Below are 19,647 nucleotides of genomic sequence, written 5' to 3'. Positions count from 1 at the left end.
AATTTATTTTTTGTTGAAATGTTATTTTTTTATAGTGTTTTATATGCACAATCACCCCCTAAAACGATTTTGCAAAAAAAAAATTTTTTGTTATTAACAATTTAATATTTTTGACCATTTTAAAAAAAAATTAATTTCAAAGAAATTTATTGATCGATTTTAGTGATTTTCAAAATTCCTTTGGAACTTCCATTTCTTATATCCAATACTACAATTTTACAAAATTATAGACAATCCAAAGACCCCTTGCAAATCGTGATATTTCTGACGTAGTCTTACCCAATAGTAAAATTAATAATAATATGTAAACCCAAATTTGAAACATTCTTTTTGAAACAACATTTGAAAATTATAATTTAATAATAAAATGAATTTTTCCACAGATTTTGTAGAATAGAATACCTACATTAGAGTTCTAGCGGAACGTAGCGCGGCGCCTGTCACTGACTACGTACTACATGCGCCATGCGCGATGTCAAAAATGTTTAAATAAACCAATTGTCGAATGCGTGCCATTTTTTTCTTGACGGAATATTATTCAGAAGGGTTTTAAGTATATGAAGCTATTTTTTCATTTTGAAATTCGATTGTTTTCATGGTTTTTTACTATTTGTTTATAAATAAACAACTTTTTGCAATAAAAATCAATATTTTTGCACCAAAAAAATATCAATAAAAGTATGGTTCAAGACAAGAAAAATGCCGTTTAGATCACTAAAATCCATCAATAAATTTCTTTAAAATTAATTTTTTTAAAAAAATGGTCAAAAATATTAAATTGTTAATAACAAAAATTTTTTTTTTGCAAAAAGAAGAAAAATAACTTTTTAACGAAAAATAAATTTTTTCAGGTTTAGGTAGCACGTTTCAGAATTTCTACTCATGAGCATAATTTTTTCTAGTTTAACAAGCCCCATTTCATATGAAGAAGTTAACAAAATATTTTTAATAGGTTTATTTCAATATTTACAAATTATTATTTCACCCACAGACATATTTGTAACTAATTTTTTGAACAAAAAATTAAAATTGGGGGATTAATTTCAATAGTAAATCCAAGAAAATTGCGACCTTTTAATGCAAATGCTCAAAAAATGAAGTGCTGTTTTCGCAGTTTTTAGTTATAAAAAATTATAAACAATTAAATTCTTAAGATTTTAATAATAATTATTCCACTGGAGTGCATTTTTCAGTAACATACGTGCAAACAACAAAGGTTAAAATGTCAATTACATTATTTGCAATCAGGGGCATTGTAAAAAATTACAAATTTTACAATCCGCCTTTGTGCCCTTTGGGAACAATAAATAATTGTTTAAAAACTCTTACAAAAAAATATTATAGTGACATGACTATTCTTCATTGTTTGCAAAATTTTAAAAACAATTTTTTTTATTTATGATTTAAAAGCTCGCGGGTAAGTTATGCATCATGGACACAGTTAGGTAACTTGGTTTTGGTTGGTTGACTTTTTATCTACATAAATGGCGAAACAACCTGTGTGATTAGATCAAGCTTAAGCTTTAATGCTCTCTGCTTTGCTTTCATGTGCTGCATTGCGATATTGTACTGTATTTTACTGTGATATTGCTCTTGTTGAGATATTGATTTTGAAACAAAAAACTCTTTAGTGCCGGAATTTGTGTAAAGTGTGATAAGAAAAGTTTTAACGATCGTGAGTTTTCCAATTTTTAGTGTAAGTGGGTGAGTGGTGCCTGTTGCGGATCTTATTCGGCGTGGGTCGCAGTCAGTTGGTGGGAACGGGACTACTACTGCCCTAACCTTACTTTCTGGACAACGGAAAACTCGCACACAATGTAAGTTCTTTTATGATGTCTTATTTTTATTTTATCGTGAATTTTTTTATATTATACAACTTATTTCTACAAAATCAAAAATTTTCCATACGAGCTGCATGATTAAAAATCAATTAGTTAGATCTTTTAATTTCATAACTTTTATTATTTATAATAATTTTTTAAATGAATTTTCAATTTTCAAATTTTGCCAAATTTTTTTTCTAATTTTTACCTCACAGTATTTTTAGATGCCTAACTATTTTTTATCAAATTTTTTTTTACACAACTTTTTTTGTTAAAAACATTCTAAAAATAATGAAATAATAATTATATAGTAAATCGATTGTTCTGCCTCAATAGAAAAAGGCTTGATTGTTTTTTAATAAAACTGACATTTTATTATTAAGAGTGAAGGAGAATAATTTTGATATTGATTTTACCCTTAATTAACACATTTATTTAATTTCAAAGACAAAATACATGGAGTAAGTTTCTGACAAAATTAAATCTCTACGTCTATTCTTTTCGGAAGTCGACCGAGTTCTGATCTCAGGTCCTGTTTAGGTACAGGGCCCTTACTCGAAGTACAGGCTAAATTTGGCAACGTCGCATTTAGATTTTGAAAAAGTGAAAGTGGCAACGTTGGAATTTGAAGATAGAAGGATAAATTTTGTACATAGATTTTGAGAAATAGTACAAATTGCCTATTGCCATCTTGACCGTTCTACTCAGGTACCTAGGGTTATAACCCAGTACCGCAATAAAATCATTTTCTCTACATACCGAAGATTTTGAAAGATTCAGAGGCTTACAAACTAACATTTTACTAAAAATATTTGTTCGAGAAATATTCGTTTTAAAATGTTTGTATTAAAAAGAATGACAAAAATATTTTTAATTGTTAAATATTGTTACTACGTAACATTCTGCCCCCCTTTGAATGCGTAGCTTTCAAAGAAATAACAATGTTTTTTAATGTCACTAACCACCACTGAAACACATTTGTTTTGTCTCTAATTGTTATAAATTGGTAGTGGATAGACACTTTTTAGCGAACGCTTATATACTCCAGTTGAACCTTGAACATTCACTGTTCGAATAATGCCATCTTGCCCTGGGAAGATAGCGGATATTCGGCCAAGTCTCCATGACAAGGGCGGCAAGTTGTCCTCCTTAAGCACGACAAGTGTGCCTATTTTGATGTCGTCTTGGTTTGAAGCTGCCTTCCATTTCGAGCGGGAGATTAGCTCATTGAGATATTCTTTGCTCCATCTATCCCAAAAATGATGACGCAGCTGCTGAGCGTGTTCCCAGCAATTCAGACGGTTTGCCGAAACATTTCGCAAATCTTTGTGTGGAAAAGTTGTCATGGGTGCCCCAATCAAAAAGTGACCAGGAGTCAGAGGAAGGAGATCATTTGGATCGGAAGAAAGTGGTGTAAGAGGTCTTGAATTGAGTATAGCTTCAATTTCAACTACATATGTATGTAGTTGTTCATAAGTTAAAAGAGTGTTGCCTGCGATGCTTGTGAAATGCTTTTTGAACGATTTCACCGCAGCTTCCCAGAGACCTCCAAAATGAGGTGTCCGGGGTGGAATAAAATACCAGCTAATCTTTTTCTGAACTAAAAAAGTTTTGAACTCTTCACCTTCTTCAAGAGTCTGAATTTCTTTATATAATTCTTTTAATTCGTTTTTAGCTCCAATGAAATTGGTAGCATTGTCAGAGGAGATGGTATGTGCCAACCCTCTCCGAGCAAATAATCGCTTCAAACAATTCAGAAAGGCCTCGGTAGTCAAATCACTTGCCAATTCCAAATGAACTGCCTTAGTGGCCATGCAAACAAAGACGCATACATATGTTTTTACTTTAGTTAGATTTCGATGACGTCGTTCTTTTATGAAGAACGGTCCGCAATAGTCAACCCCCACATTTAAAAATGGACGAGAGGAAGACAATCTGTTATGGGGTAAATTTCCCATTATATAATTGAGTTCTCGCGTTTTCGCTCGAAAACATTGAACGCATTGTTTGATTGTGTGCCTAGTAGCGTTGCGACCGTCAATAGGCCAGAATTTCTCTCTAACCCCGTACAGAGTAGCATTAGTCCCTGCATGCATGCGTGAAATGTGCTCGTCTCGAATAATAAGCTTTGTTAAAGCATGATTTTTCGGGAGGACTATAGGATGTTTTTGACTGTAGGATAGATCAGATTGGGAAAGCCTTCCGCCTACCTTTATCAAATTTGATTCAAAAAATGGATGTAGACTCACAAGACTACTTTTTGGATGAATGTTTTCCTGTTTTGAAAGAGCTTGAAATTCGCGTGGAAATGATTCTTGTTGCGCGAGTGAAATTAGTTTTTCGAGCGCTGCGTCGTATTCATCGAGGGATATTTTACCTGTGATTTTATTGCTATCCTTTTTGCGCTTGACTATTGATAACCATCGGAGACAGTACGCCATAACGTTTACGCAGGTTCTCAACTTACTGTGGTTTCGAACAATATTGCTGGGCCCATGAGTCTCTCCCTTTGCGATCAGAGAGATTGGTGAGGGAGTTTTGACTTCAGGTATGTCTCGTTTTTCCAACTTAAACACAGGCCAGCAATTTTCGTCTTGGCTTAACCACGCAGGACCTTGAATCCATTGCCTGTTATTCACAAACTCAAGAGGAGCTTGGCCTCGAGAAATTATGTCAGCAGGATTGTCTTGCGTGGGTACATGTCTCCAATCGTGATTTTGAGAATTAGATTGAATCTCAGAAATTCTATTAGCCACAAATGTTTTTAACTTATAGGATGGAGTATTTATCCAATTAAGCACAATTGTTGAATCAGACCAAAAGAATTTTTTATTGATTTGAAACTGAAATGCTTCGACTGTTGATTTGTACAACTTTATTAATAGATTTGCTGCACACAATTCAAGTCGAGGTAAGGTGGTAGCTTTTAAAGGGGCCACCTTAGATTTTGCACAGATAAGAGCACAATGGTGCTGTCCTTGGCTATTAGTAACCCTGAAATAAAGACATGCCCCATAGGCCTTTTCACTGGCATCAGCGAAACCATGGATTTGAAGTTCAGTGTGATCAGGAGATAAGATATATCGTTTGAATTTTATCTCGTTTAAACATTGTAATTGGTTTCTGTAATTATTCCAGAAATTTTGAATGTCTAATGAGACCGGAGTGTCCCATGAAAGTTTTTCTTTCCAGAGATGCTGTATAAGAATTTTTGCGGACACAATTACTGGAGCAACCAAACCATATGGATCATAAATCGTGGAAGCTTCAGACAAAATAGACCTTTTTGTGGCAAGTCCTTTTGTTGAAGAGAAATTTACTGCATAAAAAATTGAATCACTAGATGGGTGCCAATGCAATCCCAATGCTTTTACTGATTTTGTAGGATCTAGAGACATAAAATCTTCTGGATTACTATTTGCTAAATCGTTAATTAGATCAGGGTGATTTGATGTCCATTTTCGTAAATTGAACCCACCGCGATTAAGAAGAACAATTAAGTCATCTCGTAATTCACGCGCTTCTTCTAATGTTTGCCTACCAGTTTGAAGGTCATCGACGTAAAAGTCATCTTTTAGAACTTCTGAGGCGATTGGAAAGTTTTTGGACTCGTCTTCTGCGAGTTGAGAAAGAGTGCGAGTTGCTAAAAAGGGAGCGCAGGAGGTTCCGAAGGTGACTGTTTTCAATCTATAGATTTTGATTGGCTCTTTAGGCGAATCTCGCCATAGAATTTTCTGAAAAAGACTATCTTCATTTGTGACACGAATCTGTCTATACATTTGTTCAATGTCTGCAGTCAGTACGTATTGAAAGCATCTAAATCGTAGGAGTATAGAAATGAGATTGTCTTGTACTGTAGGTCCCACCATTAGTGTGTCATTAAGAGAGATACCTGAGGTTGTCTTTGCTGAGCCGTCAAAGACAACTCTTACCTTTGTGGTTAAACTCGATGTTTTTACCACTGCTTGATGTGGAAGATAATACCCGTGATCGAGGGGTTCTTCGGGCGGAACAAGTGACATGTGACCAAGTTTGAGATACCCGTTAATGCATTCGGTATATTGATCCTTTAAAGAAGGATTCTTTTCGAATTTTCGTTCCAGTGCATAAAAACGCTGGAAAGCAGTGTTTCGAGAATTGCTCAATAATTCCCTTTTTTCGTTAAAAGGAAGTTTTACGCAATACGCGCCCGATTCAAGTCTAGAGACATTGTCTTTATAGTGTTTTTCGCACGCAACGTCATCTGCCGATTGAATTTTTTCATTAGATTCCGTATCTATATCCCATAGAATAGGTAGATCGCGAAATTTAATAAGATTACAAGAGATTTTTGAGCTGTTTGAACAGATCGGATTCGAAATTGAGCCGGTTAAAATCCAACCGAGAAGAGTTTCTTGAAATACAGCAGATTGTCCCTTGACGCACATTTGACCGGTTTGTAATAGTTGAAAGAAGAATTCAGCACCAATCAATAGATTAATTTCAGCGGGTTTGTGGAATTCTGGATCCGCTAGTTTTATACCATCCGGTATATTAATCCATTTTTTATCGATCGCTAGATTCGGCATGAGATCTGAAATCTCTTTGAAGATGAGACAAGACAATTCAAGTTTTGTGTTTGAATAACGCGACTTGATTTTAACGACGGTACTGTACTTCACGGAAGAGCTAATGTTTTGAGCACCATGTAATTTAATGTTTACACTTCTTTTTTGTAATCCCAAGAATGATGCGAATTTTTCTGATATAGAATTGCATTGAGATCCCGAATCGAGTAGTACGCGACAAGGTTTAAATTCACCTTTGCTATTTGAAATATCAACCACAGCAGTCCCTAGAACAATTTGTGAGGTGATTTGCGCATGAAAACCTTGATATTGTGTTGATTGCGAAGTAGAAGGATCACCTATACCTGAGTCTGTTGCAGTGACGTCAGAATTATTGACTTGGTTATTAGAACTTCTTTTTTCAAAATGAAGAAGAGTATTGTGTTTCTCGTTACATTTTTGACAATTAGACGCTTTGCAATCAATGGTTCGATGAGGACCGTTTAAACAATTGCGACAAAGAGAGGTCTTTTTAATCTCGTTATATCGTTCTGATGGTGACAATTTTAAAAATGTTGGACAGGCGTAAGGCTTGTGTTTTTCTTGACAAACAGGACAAGAATTAGAATATTTCTTTGATGACGCGTCAATTGTAGTTTTCATGCAGGATTGAGATTGCTTAGAATTCGATTGAGACTTATTGCCGTTTTTATTCGAGGCACATTTTTGAGAGGAATTCTGGTTTTGATTCAAATGCGAAGATTCGATAATCGCGCGTTGTTCTAGAAACCGAGTAAAATCATCCATAGTCGGCACTCTGGTAGAAATTAAACTTTCCTCCCATTTTTCGCGATTGTGATTGTTGAGATTGCTTTTAACTAAGTAAATCAGCATTATATCCCTTTGAGCATTGGGTGTAAGCAATGCATCAAGAGCTCGCATACGTTTTTGCAAATTATCTAATAAACCGCGAATAGATGAATTTTTTAAATTGCATGAGATTTCGAATAAAGATTTGACATGACTATCAACAATTACTCTTTGATTATCGTACCTTTGATTGAGAGCGTCCCAAGCTACTTTATAATTTTCAGCAGTGATTTCGAGCGAATCAATAACTTCCGCCGCTTCAGATTTTAAACAGGCCTTCAGGTAATAAAATTTGTGAAGTTCTGGAATAGAGGGATTATTGTGACACATTGATTTGAACGCATCACGGAATGTAAGCCATGTTTCGCAAGAACCCTCGAATGTAGGAGTCTGAAGTTTAGGAAGTTCAAATCGCGATTTTGGAAATTGAGATATATCAACATTTTCAGTGCTAACCGGAACAGTGTTTTGAGGGACTGATGCTAACGACGTCATCGAAATTGTTCTTAAATGCCTTTTAGTTAAGCCGCTAACAGTATAAAATCTTTTTTCAAAGGATTCCCTTTCTGAATCATTTGTCGCCCTTTCTGTCTCATCAGTTATCAAATTATCAATTTTATCTTGCACATTGCTGAAAGCATCCCATAAACTGAGATGTCTTTGCAATCTACCATCTAAATCAAGAGACTCTAGATCTGTTTCATCATTGATTTCTTTTAAAACATTTTCAAAATTTGTTAGGTTACGTTTTATGCTACCGCGTAACTTTTTTAGTTCAGAAATAGTAGCCATTTTGTAAAATATTTTAATTTAGACTAAATTGGATTGTGAAGGACAGGATTTGAACACCTTTTGAATTAGAACAAGCGTGAAACTCACCACTTTAGAGATTGCGATAATTTCTGCAATGTTGACCACCGAAGATGTATTATGTTACACTCTGGTATCTCTGGATGTGGACCCTCTCACGTTGACTCAGGAACCTTTAAGCCTCGACTGGACCTCAGACTCGTTCAGTGATAAGTTTTGGCTTGGAAACCTCGTCTTGATAGAAAGGACGATGTGGAATGGATGTAGAATTCCACTAGTGCTGGCTGGCTTGCAGGTTTTGTTGTGGTGATTGCATCGAACTGACCGATAAAGATTGGAACTTTATATCAGTCTGCTGTCACTCACAAATCACAACTTCTCTCGTGTACAGTTCGAACAGAGATGCGTTTTCTTTAATGGATATAGAAAACGTTTTTGAATGGATAGTTTGTATTTAAACACTCACTTTGCACACGGATTACTTAACTGCAAGTCCATAATTAACGCGAACTAGTTTTGATAAGACATATCCGGTGTATCCGGCTCGAAGGACCAAATTTTGTTCTGCCTCAATAGAAAAAGGCTTGATTGTTTTTTAATAAAACTGACATTTTATTATTAAGAGTGAAGGAGAATAATTTTGATATTGATTTTACCCTTAATTAACACATTTATTTAATTTCAAAGACAAAATACATGGAGTAAGTTTCTGACAAAATTAAATCTCTACGTCTATTCTTTTCGGAAGTCGACCGAGTTCTGATCTCAGGTCCTGTTTAGGTACAGGGCCCTTACTCGAAGTACAGGCTAAATTTGGCAACGTCGCATTTAGATTTTGAAAAAGTGAAAGTGGCAACGTTGGAATTTGAAGATGGAAGGATAAATTTTGTACATAGATTTTGAGAAATAGTACAAATTGCCTATTGCCATCTTGACCGTTCTACTCAGGTACCTAGGGTTATAACCCAGTACCGCAATAAAATCATTTTCTCTACATACCGAAGATTTTGAAAGATTCAGAGGCTTACAAACTAACATTTTACTAAAAATATTTGTTCGAGAAATATTCGTTTTAAAATGTTTGTATTAAAAAGAATGACAAAAATATTTTTAATTGTTAAATATTGTTACTACGTAACATCGATCATTATTTTCATTATTATTTTTAAATAAATGTTTATTTTTATTGAATAATTGTTAGTTGCGGGCATTAAATTTGTATTTATTTCATATGCGGAAATTGTTGGCTCAAATACAATTTATTTAATTCAAATAAAGCAATTCAAATAAATGACAATAATAATATTAATAATAATCTATTTTTTCTAATTATACTCTTAAAATTCGGAAATCATTGTTCTTCATTTAGTAAATGAATAATGAAATAATCATTTCATATTAATTATTAGTATTTATATTTATTATTTGTATTAGATTTTTTCCACATTATTCTTTAAAATATTTTTATGTCATGCGTATATTTATGATATAAATATACATATTAATTAATTATTATTTCATAATTGTTTCCTGATATATACACGGAAAAGAATCTTCACCTTGAATAACGAAATGTTACTGTCAAAAACAGTGAAAATTTTTTCTATTGTGGAGAAACATATCGCTGTTTCAGATAAAGAATTTTTCATGTATATATTATAAATATACATAATACATATAAATAATGTCTACAAATAATTTTATTGGTAATAATAAATACTTATAGTTAATACTACATTTTTTATTTTAAATAATAACTATAATAATCTTGGTATTCATTTATTCATTCACTCATTCCGTCCGGACCCCTGCTAGGTTTTTGGTGACAGAGAGAAGAACAAGTTATGGAGAGAGAAAGATATATCTTTATTTTGCAAAATGAGGGTTCGCTTGACCTTCAATCTGTTAAAGAGGATTAATTAATAACTGTGAGGACCCAGGTAATTATTTCTTTCTCCCTTTATAACGTGAAAAAGCTATAAAGAAAGTCTAAAACTGAATAGGTAACGCATACCTTTCTTTCTTACACCAAGGAATATAACATACGTACTTCTTTGTTTAACATTGCGTTTCTCTATCTAGACGATTGAAAATGGCATAAGAACATCATCGTCTAAAATCTTAATCTTCTTCCTTTTTGATTTAAAAATAAAAAAAAATATTCATATATATGTATGTAGGGGAGAGTGACAAACAGTGGGACACTTTTTTTCAAAGACATATTAATATGTCAATTTTATATATTTTTGGACATATTTGGTATTACCATAAAGTTTGAACTCTTTTCTACATAATGCATAAATATTCTATTTAAATTATATTGTGATTAAATAGAAAAATTTCAAGTTTTTGGAACTTGATACATTTTTCTTGTTTTGAAGGTATGTGTTAAACAGTGGGACACCTATTATTAAATAATGAATAATTGTTTCAATAATAATATTCTGCTTCATACTTTGTAAATATATATATTTTGTATTAAATAACGTTAACAAATGTTGCAAAAGACTCATAATTTAATAATATTTTACATTTTTATAATACGATGTCAAGTTTTATATGAAAAATTGCTATTATTTCTTTTTACGTTTACAGTACTGCTGATCATACGTCATAATTTGGTCATAACCTAAAAACAATTTGGAGGAAAATTTTAATAGTCGTTCTCTTATCATGTGTTATTTTTGAATTGTTACCTCTAGATAGAGAAGTGCAATATTAAATGAAAATGTTTATATGTTATATTCCTTGATGTGAGAAAGAAATATATACATTATGTCACGTCCCGAGCTAAGGTAGAGTTTATTTATTATTTATAATAATAAAAGGGAGATAAGTTGCTGATTAATCAGGTTGGTAAAGCCTGATATTTATTTTTAATGTAGGATCGTGTCACTTTGTCAAAACTAAGGGTTTTGTGTCAAGCGATTAAAGAAAAATATTCCTTTTTATGATTTGCAATTTATTAATAACAATATATAATTACAATAGTACTTACAATTGATTCGTTGAAACTTAGTAATGTAACAAGCGGCAATCAGGATTACAAATATGTGTTTCTGGATGCGTTGTTATAGAAATCATAAATTGTTACACTTACACAATTTAGATTTTATACGACAATTAAGAATTATTTAACTCGAACAAAAGATTTATATTGTATAAAATAAAGAGAAACTTGTTTCTCTTGTACAAAACTTTTGTAAAACTCACTAAACTCGCGGGTTTAAATAACGAAGTTTAAACAATTACAAAACTGAAGGGCCGATTCTCAGACACTGTTCGGGCAGAAGCTCGTCCGATTAACTGACATTTTGCAATAGAAAAACTGGGGTTTATATACTACATGATCTTTGTTCATTGGGGTAGAATTGTCACGTATAATTTGCAGACAGCGCAATTATCACGTACAATTTTCATTTAGCGCAAAAGTCACGTACATTATTTATTAATAGAATTATAATAATATCTTAATTAATTTATTAAAATTTTAGTTTATTGATTATTAATTAGTTGATTGCAGTCATTTAGGATGTATAGTGATCGACAATTGGTATTATGAAAAATAATATTAATATCGAGTAATGATCAATAATCTTATTGAATTCTTTAATTTACTATATATATATATATAACACATCTGCTTTATGCGAGTCTTCCGCATTCAGAGGTGTTATATTACATCTATCTTTCACTATTAACATCGTGAATGACTCATATGTATGTAATGACCTTTATTTAAAAGAGATAATTTAATTTGTTCATGATCCATCTTTTAAGAATTTTTTGGTACCGGGATGTAACACATTACCTCTTCAGTTATTGACCTTTATCTTTATATTTCCATGTGATAACACACGGAAAACATTTCGAGACGTCAGACGTGCCGATGTCAATGTAAACCTACAGTACATTTCATTATGTACTCAGAGTTAATCTTCATTAACAAAGGTTCTATTGTCCAATGGTTGGTTTTTTGTGGTATTTGTTCCGGGGTTTTAATACAGGTATAAATATGTATATATGAATACCCGGATCAAATAACTCGACCGACGCTCGGACGCACGCTCTAATGGTAGTCGGGTAGCAGTGAGCCGCCCACAGGCTGTCACTGCTACTTGACTGGTAATAGAGCGTTCGTCCGAGCGTCGGTCGAGTTATTTGATCCGGGTATTCATATGTTATTTATAATGAACTACTGATTACTCATATAAGAGTGTCCTTTTTGCATTTATTGGCTGATCAGTATTCATAGTTACTCATAGTTCTCTCATTCTTTTGGATATTTGGTAGTTTTATTGGGTAAAAGGCAAAATTGGTTATATTGGATTAAAGTAAGAATTGGATATATTGAATTAAAGGAAAAATTGGTTATATTTAGTAAAAGGTAAAATTAGTTGTATGGGACGCATGATTTGCACCCAAAATCCATTACATTAAATTGTCAAAGCATCGAGATTTATTACATTGACTCTCCAATACATGGATTCTTCAAAACGTCGACTGACCAAAACATCGACTTGTAAAATTATCGACTCCTCAAAACATCGAATTTCCAACTGGTCGAATTTCAAAATGATCGATTTTTAACAACGTCGATTCTTCAATGCATACATTTACCATCACATATCCTTATTAAAACATCGAATTGTTAATGTTCATTGTTCATTGAATTTCCAAAACATGGAATTTTCATAGCTTTGAATTACCAAAGCATCGACTTGTTATAACGTCGATTTGTCAAAAAATGAATTTTTTAATGCATCGATTTACAAAAACACTGATATTATAAAACGTCGACTCGCAAAAGCATCGACTTTTGTTTACATTGATTTTTCAAAGCACCGATTTTCCAAATTATCGACTAACCAAATCATCCATTTATCAAAATATAGATTTGCTAAAACATTACATTTTCAATACATCAATTTAGTAAAACACTGATTTTCTAAAACTTCGACTCGCATAAACGTCGATTTTTCATTACATTAATTTTTCAAAACATCAATAAATCAAAACATCGACTTTCCAATACACCGATTTTTTAAAACGTCGAATAATCATAGCACCTATTTTTTAATACACAAATTTTTTAAAACATTAATTTATTAAAACATTGAATTTTTAATACAGCGATTCTCCAAATTATCGACTAACCAAATCATCCATTTGTCAAAATATAGATTTGCTAAAACATTACATTTGCAATACATCAATTTAGCAAAACACTGATTTTCTAAAACTTTGACTCGCCAAAGCACTGACTTTTTAATACATTACCTCGTCAAAAGAACGAATTTTCAAATCATCGATTTTCTAATGCACTAACCTGCAAAAGCATCAAATTTCCAATACCTCGACTTCCGAGTACATCGATTTTTTAAAACATTAACCTGTCATAACATCAACTTTCCAATACATCTACTCGTCAATGCATCGAATTGTCAAAGCATAGAATTTTTAATACATATCCCTACTGAAAATTCCGAGCCCGTAAACGACGTCGGATACTATACCGAATACTATGTCGTATCCGATACCGGACCCGTCGTCGGATACTGCTCAGGATCGTAGATCGGAAACGGTATCGGTTCCTGCGCCGGAAATTGGCATAGTTTCTGGGACCGGATCCGGCCCCGGAAACGGTCCGGATTTTTATACTTTATTTAAAGCATTCCAGAAGTATTAATTTAATTTTTAAACTTTTTTTTAGTCAATATATAGCTTTATTTATTTTTCTTATTATAATTTATAATAAGTGTTATTACACAGTAAAAAGTAAATCTTATTTTAAGATGAGTCTTAAATTCAGCAGTGCTAGCCATAATGTAATTAAATTCAAATTGCATGTAAATCCATTGCTTAAATTCAGCAAGGGCTGCTTTAAAAATATTGCGTCTTAAAATAAGATACCTTTTCTGCCTTAAAATATGACTTTTTTTTTACTGTGTATTGTAAACTTAAAAAAAATAATATTTACAAAATCTTTATAGTTTTCTCTTTGCACTACAATTAGTTATTTAGAAAATGGGATTTTGTCAAACTTCAAAAAATTATGTCAAATAAATAACTACTTAAATTGTGTCTATCTTAAAGATAGACACTCTTTTTAGTTGGAATTATTTTGAGAGAGACTGGTTTAAAAGTAAATGTAATATATGATAGAATAAATTAATATTATTGACATAAAAGCTTGTGCCTTCTAGTTTTAAACTCAAATGCGTAATAATGTGTTAATATAATGAAATCATTCATATAATGAAAAGTTTCTCACATATTTAATCCTTTTTCTTAAGCTGAGGTTTAATCAGAATAAAAACTCTTGTAAAATAAGAAATAGTTCCATAAGATAAGTTTTGGAACCAAACATTTTTTAATGTTTTTATAATCAAAATTCGAAAGCTTATAAATCGTAAGTTTTATCTTATAATTTTAATGTAAAAGTATTTGAAAGCACACGAAAAACACTATTTCATCAAACATTTTTTAAATCGTTTTATTTTTATCTTTATTAAGGATTGTAGAAAGAAACGTAATGAATTTTATAATAATTTGTTTTATTGAACATATATTATAAACACATATGTATTTTAGCATTTAAACATTTTCGAAGAATATAGTGACCATCGTTTGAGGACTGTTGCGACTTTGTATTTTAAAAAATTTAGTTTTAAAATATTTGAAACTTGGTAATTTTCAGAGTTCATTAAACATGTCATTATATTACTTAAAGATAATCGAATTTTAATTTTTTTCATAAACTAAATTTCACAGTTTTGTGAAGCTTTATATTCTTTTTTGCGAAATATCTTCAAAAATAAGTTTTTACAAACATTTGAGTATTGATATATTTATTATTAAAATTTGTTGTAGGTGTTTTGATCGAGAAAGAGCAGATGATGTAAAATTCTTGAATGATTAAAATTAAGTTTTTTTAATAAAAACTTTTTCAACTTAATATTTTTAATTGAAAATATTACTTTTTTTAAATTTTAATGTCAAACAAAAATATTATAGTAACATTAAAATTTTTAGGAGCTTTGACAAATAAGTTTCAAGTTTCAAAAGGATGTGAAATTTTTAAAGGACAAAATTTTCAATGTTGATTATTTTAAATTAATATAACTTTACATAGTAATACTCTATTTACGCAACAGTCCTGAAACGAAAGTCAGTGAATTGGTACTTAGATAATGTATAAAAGTAATCTCAAAATCATTCGAACGCAACAAAGCATTTTCACAAGAATTTTTAGAAACAGTTTTGAACAAAAATTTAAATTAGTAATAAAAAACGAACATAATTATAAAGAATCAAATTTATCAATCATTTCGAATCTGAGTGATAAATAACACATCACTCAATAAGTCCCGGTCCTATAAGTATTAAAAAAGTACTGTTTTGAAAGATTGAATGATAAATGAGTTAAAGAATTATTTCAACATTTTTAATGTTTCAATCCCTTCTTTGAAAAAGACTATGTTAATAAATAAAGTAAATTTTGTGCAAGAAAAAAATTTTCTTTAATAGCCAGGCCCAGGACTTATTGAGTGATGTGTTATGAAAATAATATACGTAATGAATAAAATTTATACAATGTATAAATAATATACTTTCTTTTAAGAAATTTGGAATTTCTTAATTATCTATTTCCGTTTGCAATCATATATCTTGCTGGAAATATAACTTCCAACAGACTTCATTCTAACAGCTTTAGCTCTTGGATTTGGTTTATCTCCTTGATTTGTAATAATTTTATAATTTAAGGCATCTGAAAAAAATATAATTAATTTGTTATTAAGCTTTTTAGCATTTCAACTTACAAAAAAGCTCAATAAATGTTTAACACTCAGGGAACATTCATAAATATCAATGGGTCCTAAATGAAAACTTATTTGTGAGAGCAAATAGAAAGAAGGTTGAGATTAAATTGTGATATTTCTAACGTGGACTGCATGGGAATATCTAAATTTGGAGTTGGACCAAGATATCTGAAAAAATCGATGTTGAAAAAATAAAGAGCCTCGGCAAGCCCCATGCAAAAAATGCCCCTTTTTCGTACCTCGAATTTTGAAACTTTTTTTATGACAAATGGTTACATATGATGACCCAATAATCCCTGCAAAATTTCAAGATGAGCATGTTCCCCCTTTCCGAAATACAGGGGGTCAAAGGGGGCCATGTCCAAAATTAGAATATGCAATATAATCGAATAATAATGTTAAAAAAAATCAGTCCAATTGGTTCCCTTAAGATTTTCGTCTGCTGATTACGAATCTAAAGTCCGTTTTTAAAAATTCAAAATGGCGGATCCAATATGGCGGACGACATTTTTAAAAATCGATCCAATTGACTTGAAAATCGTTACTCGGGGGTTTTTGGGGTCGCTGATTACGAATATAATGTCCGTTATCAAAAATTCAAAATGGCGGATCCAATATGGCGGACGACATTTTTGAAAATCGATCCAATTGACTTGAAACTTGTTACTCGGGGGTTTTTGGGGTCGCTGATTACGAATATGATGTCCGTTTTTAAAAATTCAAAATGTCGGATCTAATATAACGAATAAAGGCAAGATTTAAGGCTAAATTCAGCTTGCAAAGGCCAGATGTAATAATTACAAAACCATCTAAAGTAAGATGTAATATTCCAATCAACAAAGATAAGAAGTAGTATCCCAACCAATGAAGGCTGTAATCGACAACCCGAACAGCAAAGATAAGAGATAATAATCCAACCAACAAAGGTAAGATGAAGTTATCCAACCAATGAAGGCAAGATGTAATCGACAACCCGATCAATAAAGATAAGGGATTAGAATCCAACCAACAAAGGTATGATGAAGTTATCTAACCAATGATTTTTTTCAACTCAATTGGATCAATTTTTAAAATTGTCGTCCGCCATATTGGATCCGCCATTTTGAATTTTTAAAAACGGACATCATACTCGTAATCAGAGACCCCAAAAACCCCCGAGTAACAAGTTTTAAGTCAATTGGATCGATTTTTAAAAATGTCGTCCGCCATATTGGATCCGCCATTTTGAATTTTTAAAAACGGACTTTAGATTCGTAATCAGCAGTAGAAAATCTTAAGGGAACCATTTGGTCTGATTTTTTTTAACATTATTATTCGATTATATTGCATATTCTAATTTTGGACATGGCCCCCTTTGACCCCCTGTATTTCGGAAAGGGGGCACATGCTCATCTTGAAATTTTGCAGGGATTATTGGGTCATCATATGTAACCATTTGGCATAAAAAAAGTTTCAAAATTCGAGGTACGAAAAAGGGGCACTTTTTGCCGAGGCTCTTTAATTATCACTGCCTTAGTTAGAATGTTAAGCCAAATCTTCTTTCTCGTATTAAAAAAAAGTCTACACTATCGGGGGGGAATTCTGCGACCTCTGCTTTTTTTATGATTGTAAGAAAATTTAAAACTTAAAAAATATATATAATCAGGCATCACAGCCCCTTTTATCCTCAAAAGACGGGAAAAAGGAAATTTTTTCCTGAAAAAAGGGGACAAATATGTGTCAAAAAATATACCAAACAACAAATTTAAACATGTTAAAAGTCATATCAATAATATATTAATACTCAAATTTCTTACAGTTTTGGACTCTTTGATAGAAATTAAAAAATAGCTTTAATATTAAGAAAATTATTGAATATCTACATCACCATGACCACATTAAAATCGGAGAAATTCTGACTTACCTCCAATCGGAAAAAAGTTTTGGCCCATTCAAAGAAATTTTTTTTTAGACTTATTTTTTTGATTTAAAGTAAAATTTTTTTATTCAAAGAAAATTTATTTGTTCCAAAGAAAATTATCTTTATTTTAAAGAAATTTTTATTTTTAAATTCAAGAAATATTTTCTTTACCCTATGTCAATGCTAGAATTTCTGTGATTTAAAGAACAAATTTTTCGATTCAAGGTAAATTTATTTTGAACAAAACAAAACAAGTCAAAAAATTAGATTTCTTTAAATTCAACAAACTCTGATTGTTTTGAGTAAATTTAAGATTTGCACATTTTACTGATCACTTTTTACCATTTAAATATTAATAATAATATTTCGACTTTCTTTTACCCAACATGTCTTGCATAGTCTAATCAAGAACTTGCACATAAATTGTTTCAAATAATTTGAATTGTATAACAAAATACGATTCCGATAAATCTAAGAACCTTAAAAAATGTTCATTTTTAGCAGAGATATAAAAAAAAGTAAAAGCACTAAAAATTGGATTTTTCTTCGATAATTAATTAAAAAATTAACTTATTCTCTTCGTCAATATGCTATTTCTTTCGGAATTTTATTACTTTTTAGAAAATAAAGGGAAAAAAATTCAAGGTTTTAAAGAAAAATGAAGGCCAATTCATGGTTTTTTCAAGGTTTGACAAAATTCATGTCCAATTCATGGTTTTCAAAATTTCAAGGTCCGGTGGCCACTAGGAACATAAAAAAATGTTAATTTTTGCCAGAGATATAAAGAAAATAGTAAAAACACTTGCTCTATTTCTGAAGATATTTTACCAAATGTAATTTTAGTTTTTTGTGCAAATGTCTACCAATAAAATAATAAAATATAGTGTATGACATCGTTAATTGAAACATTTTTGATAATTTGATTTGCGATTGTTGCAGAAAACAACCTTTGTCATTATTATTATATTTTAAGTCAATATCAAGTATCAAAATAAAGTATTTTAATGATATAAAGCCAATTTATCATTATATGAACATTTAAAATATTTAAAATTTTCATAATTTATTTACACTTTAAAAATAAACATCAATTAAAATTTTAACATAGCTTTCAAAAAAGTGTCATTTTGAATATGTAAAACGTTTTCTACTTTTGCTTTCGTGAGTTTTCTATCCGCTCTCGCGAATAGCGTGTTTTCATTTAGGACCCATCGTTATGTGCCCTTCTACGATGCGTCGGTTCAAATGTAATCAAGTAATCTAATTAAAATGATTGATTCAAATGAGATTTTAAAACAAATATGCCAAATACCTTTCACAAGTTGGTACTTTTCTGGGGTTAAAAGACTAACGTTTGTGTCGTTACTCTTCTTTTCTAAGCACCTTGTTCGAAGTTTATCTTTTCCCCAATAAGTTTCGCACATTTCGCGCACAAATACAGAATCTTTTTTTGTCATCATTAGCTCCCACGTATCTTGATAAATTTTCCATTCTCTTGCTTGGAAACTGCCAACATACACCTGTTGAGTAGAAAATTATAAATTGCTTTGTTTATTTTATAAATTCATTATATTATTAATTATTACATTATTAATTATATAATTATTATATTCTAAATTGATTATATTATTACCATATTGTTTTCAACAGTAAAGCGTCTCGGTGAAATTTCACGTCTGATTGGCACAGATCGTTCAATAGTTCTTGAACTACGACGTTGGCGTCGTCTTAGATCCTCTGTTTCGTCATTTTCTGAATTGGAACGATCCATTGATCGTGATCGACGTACCAGTAATCTTTGACGCTCTGCTAATCGTCGACGATCTGCTAATTTCCGGCGTTCCACTGAAGAAAGGCGTTTTCTATAATTTCGG

The 19,647-nt window shown here is 31.3% G+C and overlaps 1 protein-coding gene across 1 annotated transcript; it reads right to left on the bottom strand.

Annotated features, from left to right (window-relative positions):
- Positions 1 to 2,812: 2,812 nt before the first annotated feature.
- LOC127285590 (uncharacterized) lies at positions 2,813 to 8,032 on the bottom strand. The gene has a single exon (XM_051311687.1). It carries the CDS (start codon positions 8,030 to 8,032, stop codon positions 2,813 to 2,815), a length of 5,220 nt encoding a protein of 1,739 aa, XP_051167644.1.
- Positions 8,033 to 19,647: the final 11,615 nt, after the last annotated feature.

Source organism: Leptopilina boulardi, unplaced genomic scaffold, assembly GCF_019393585.1.
Source record: "Leptopilina boulardi isolate dan_hultmark-lab unplaced genomic scaffold, ZJU_Lbou_2.1 LbouV2_335, whole genome shotgun sequence".
NCBI lineage: Eukaryota > Metazoa > Arthropoda > Insecta > Hymenoptera > Figitidae > Leptopilina > Leptopilina boulardi.
Note: the sequence above shows the minus strand (reverse complement) of the source record. Positions and strands in the feature narration are given on the sequence as shown.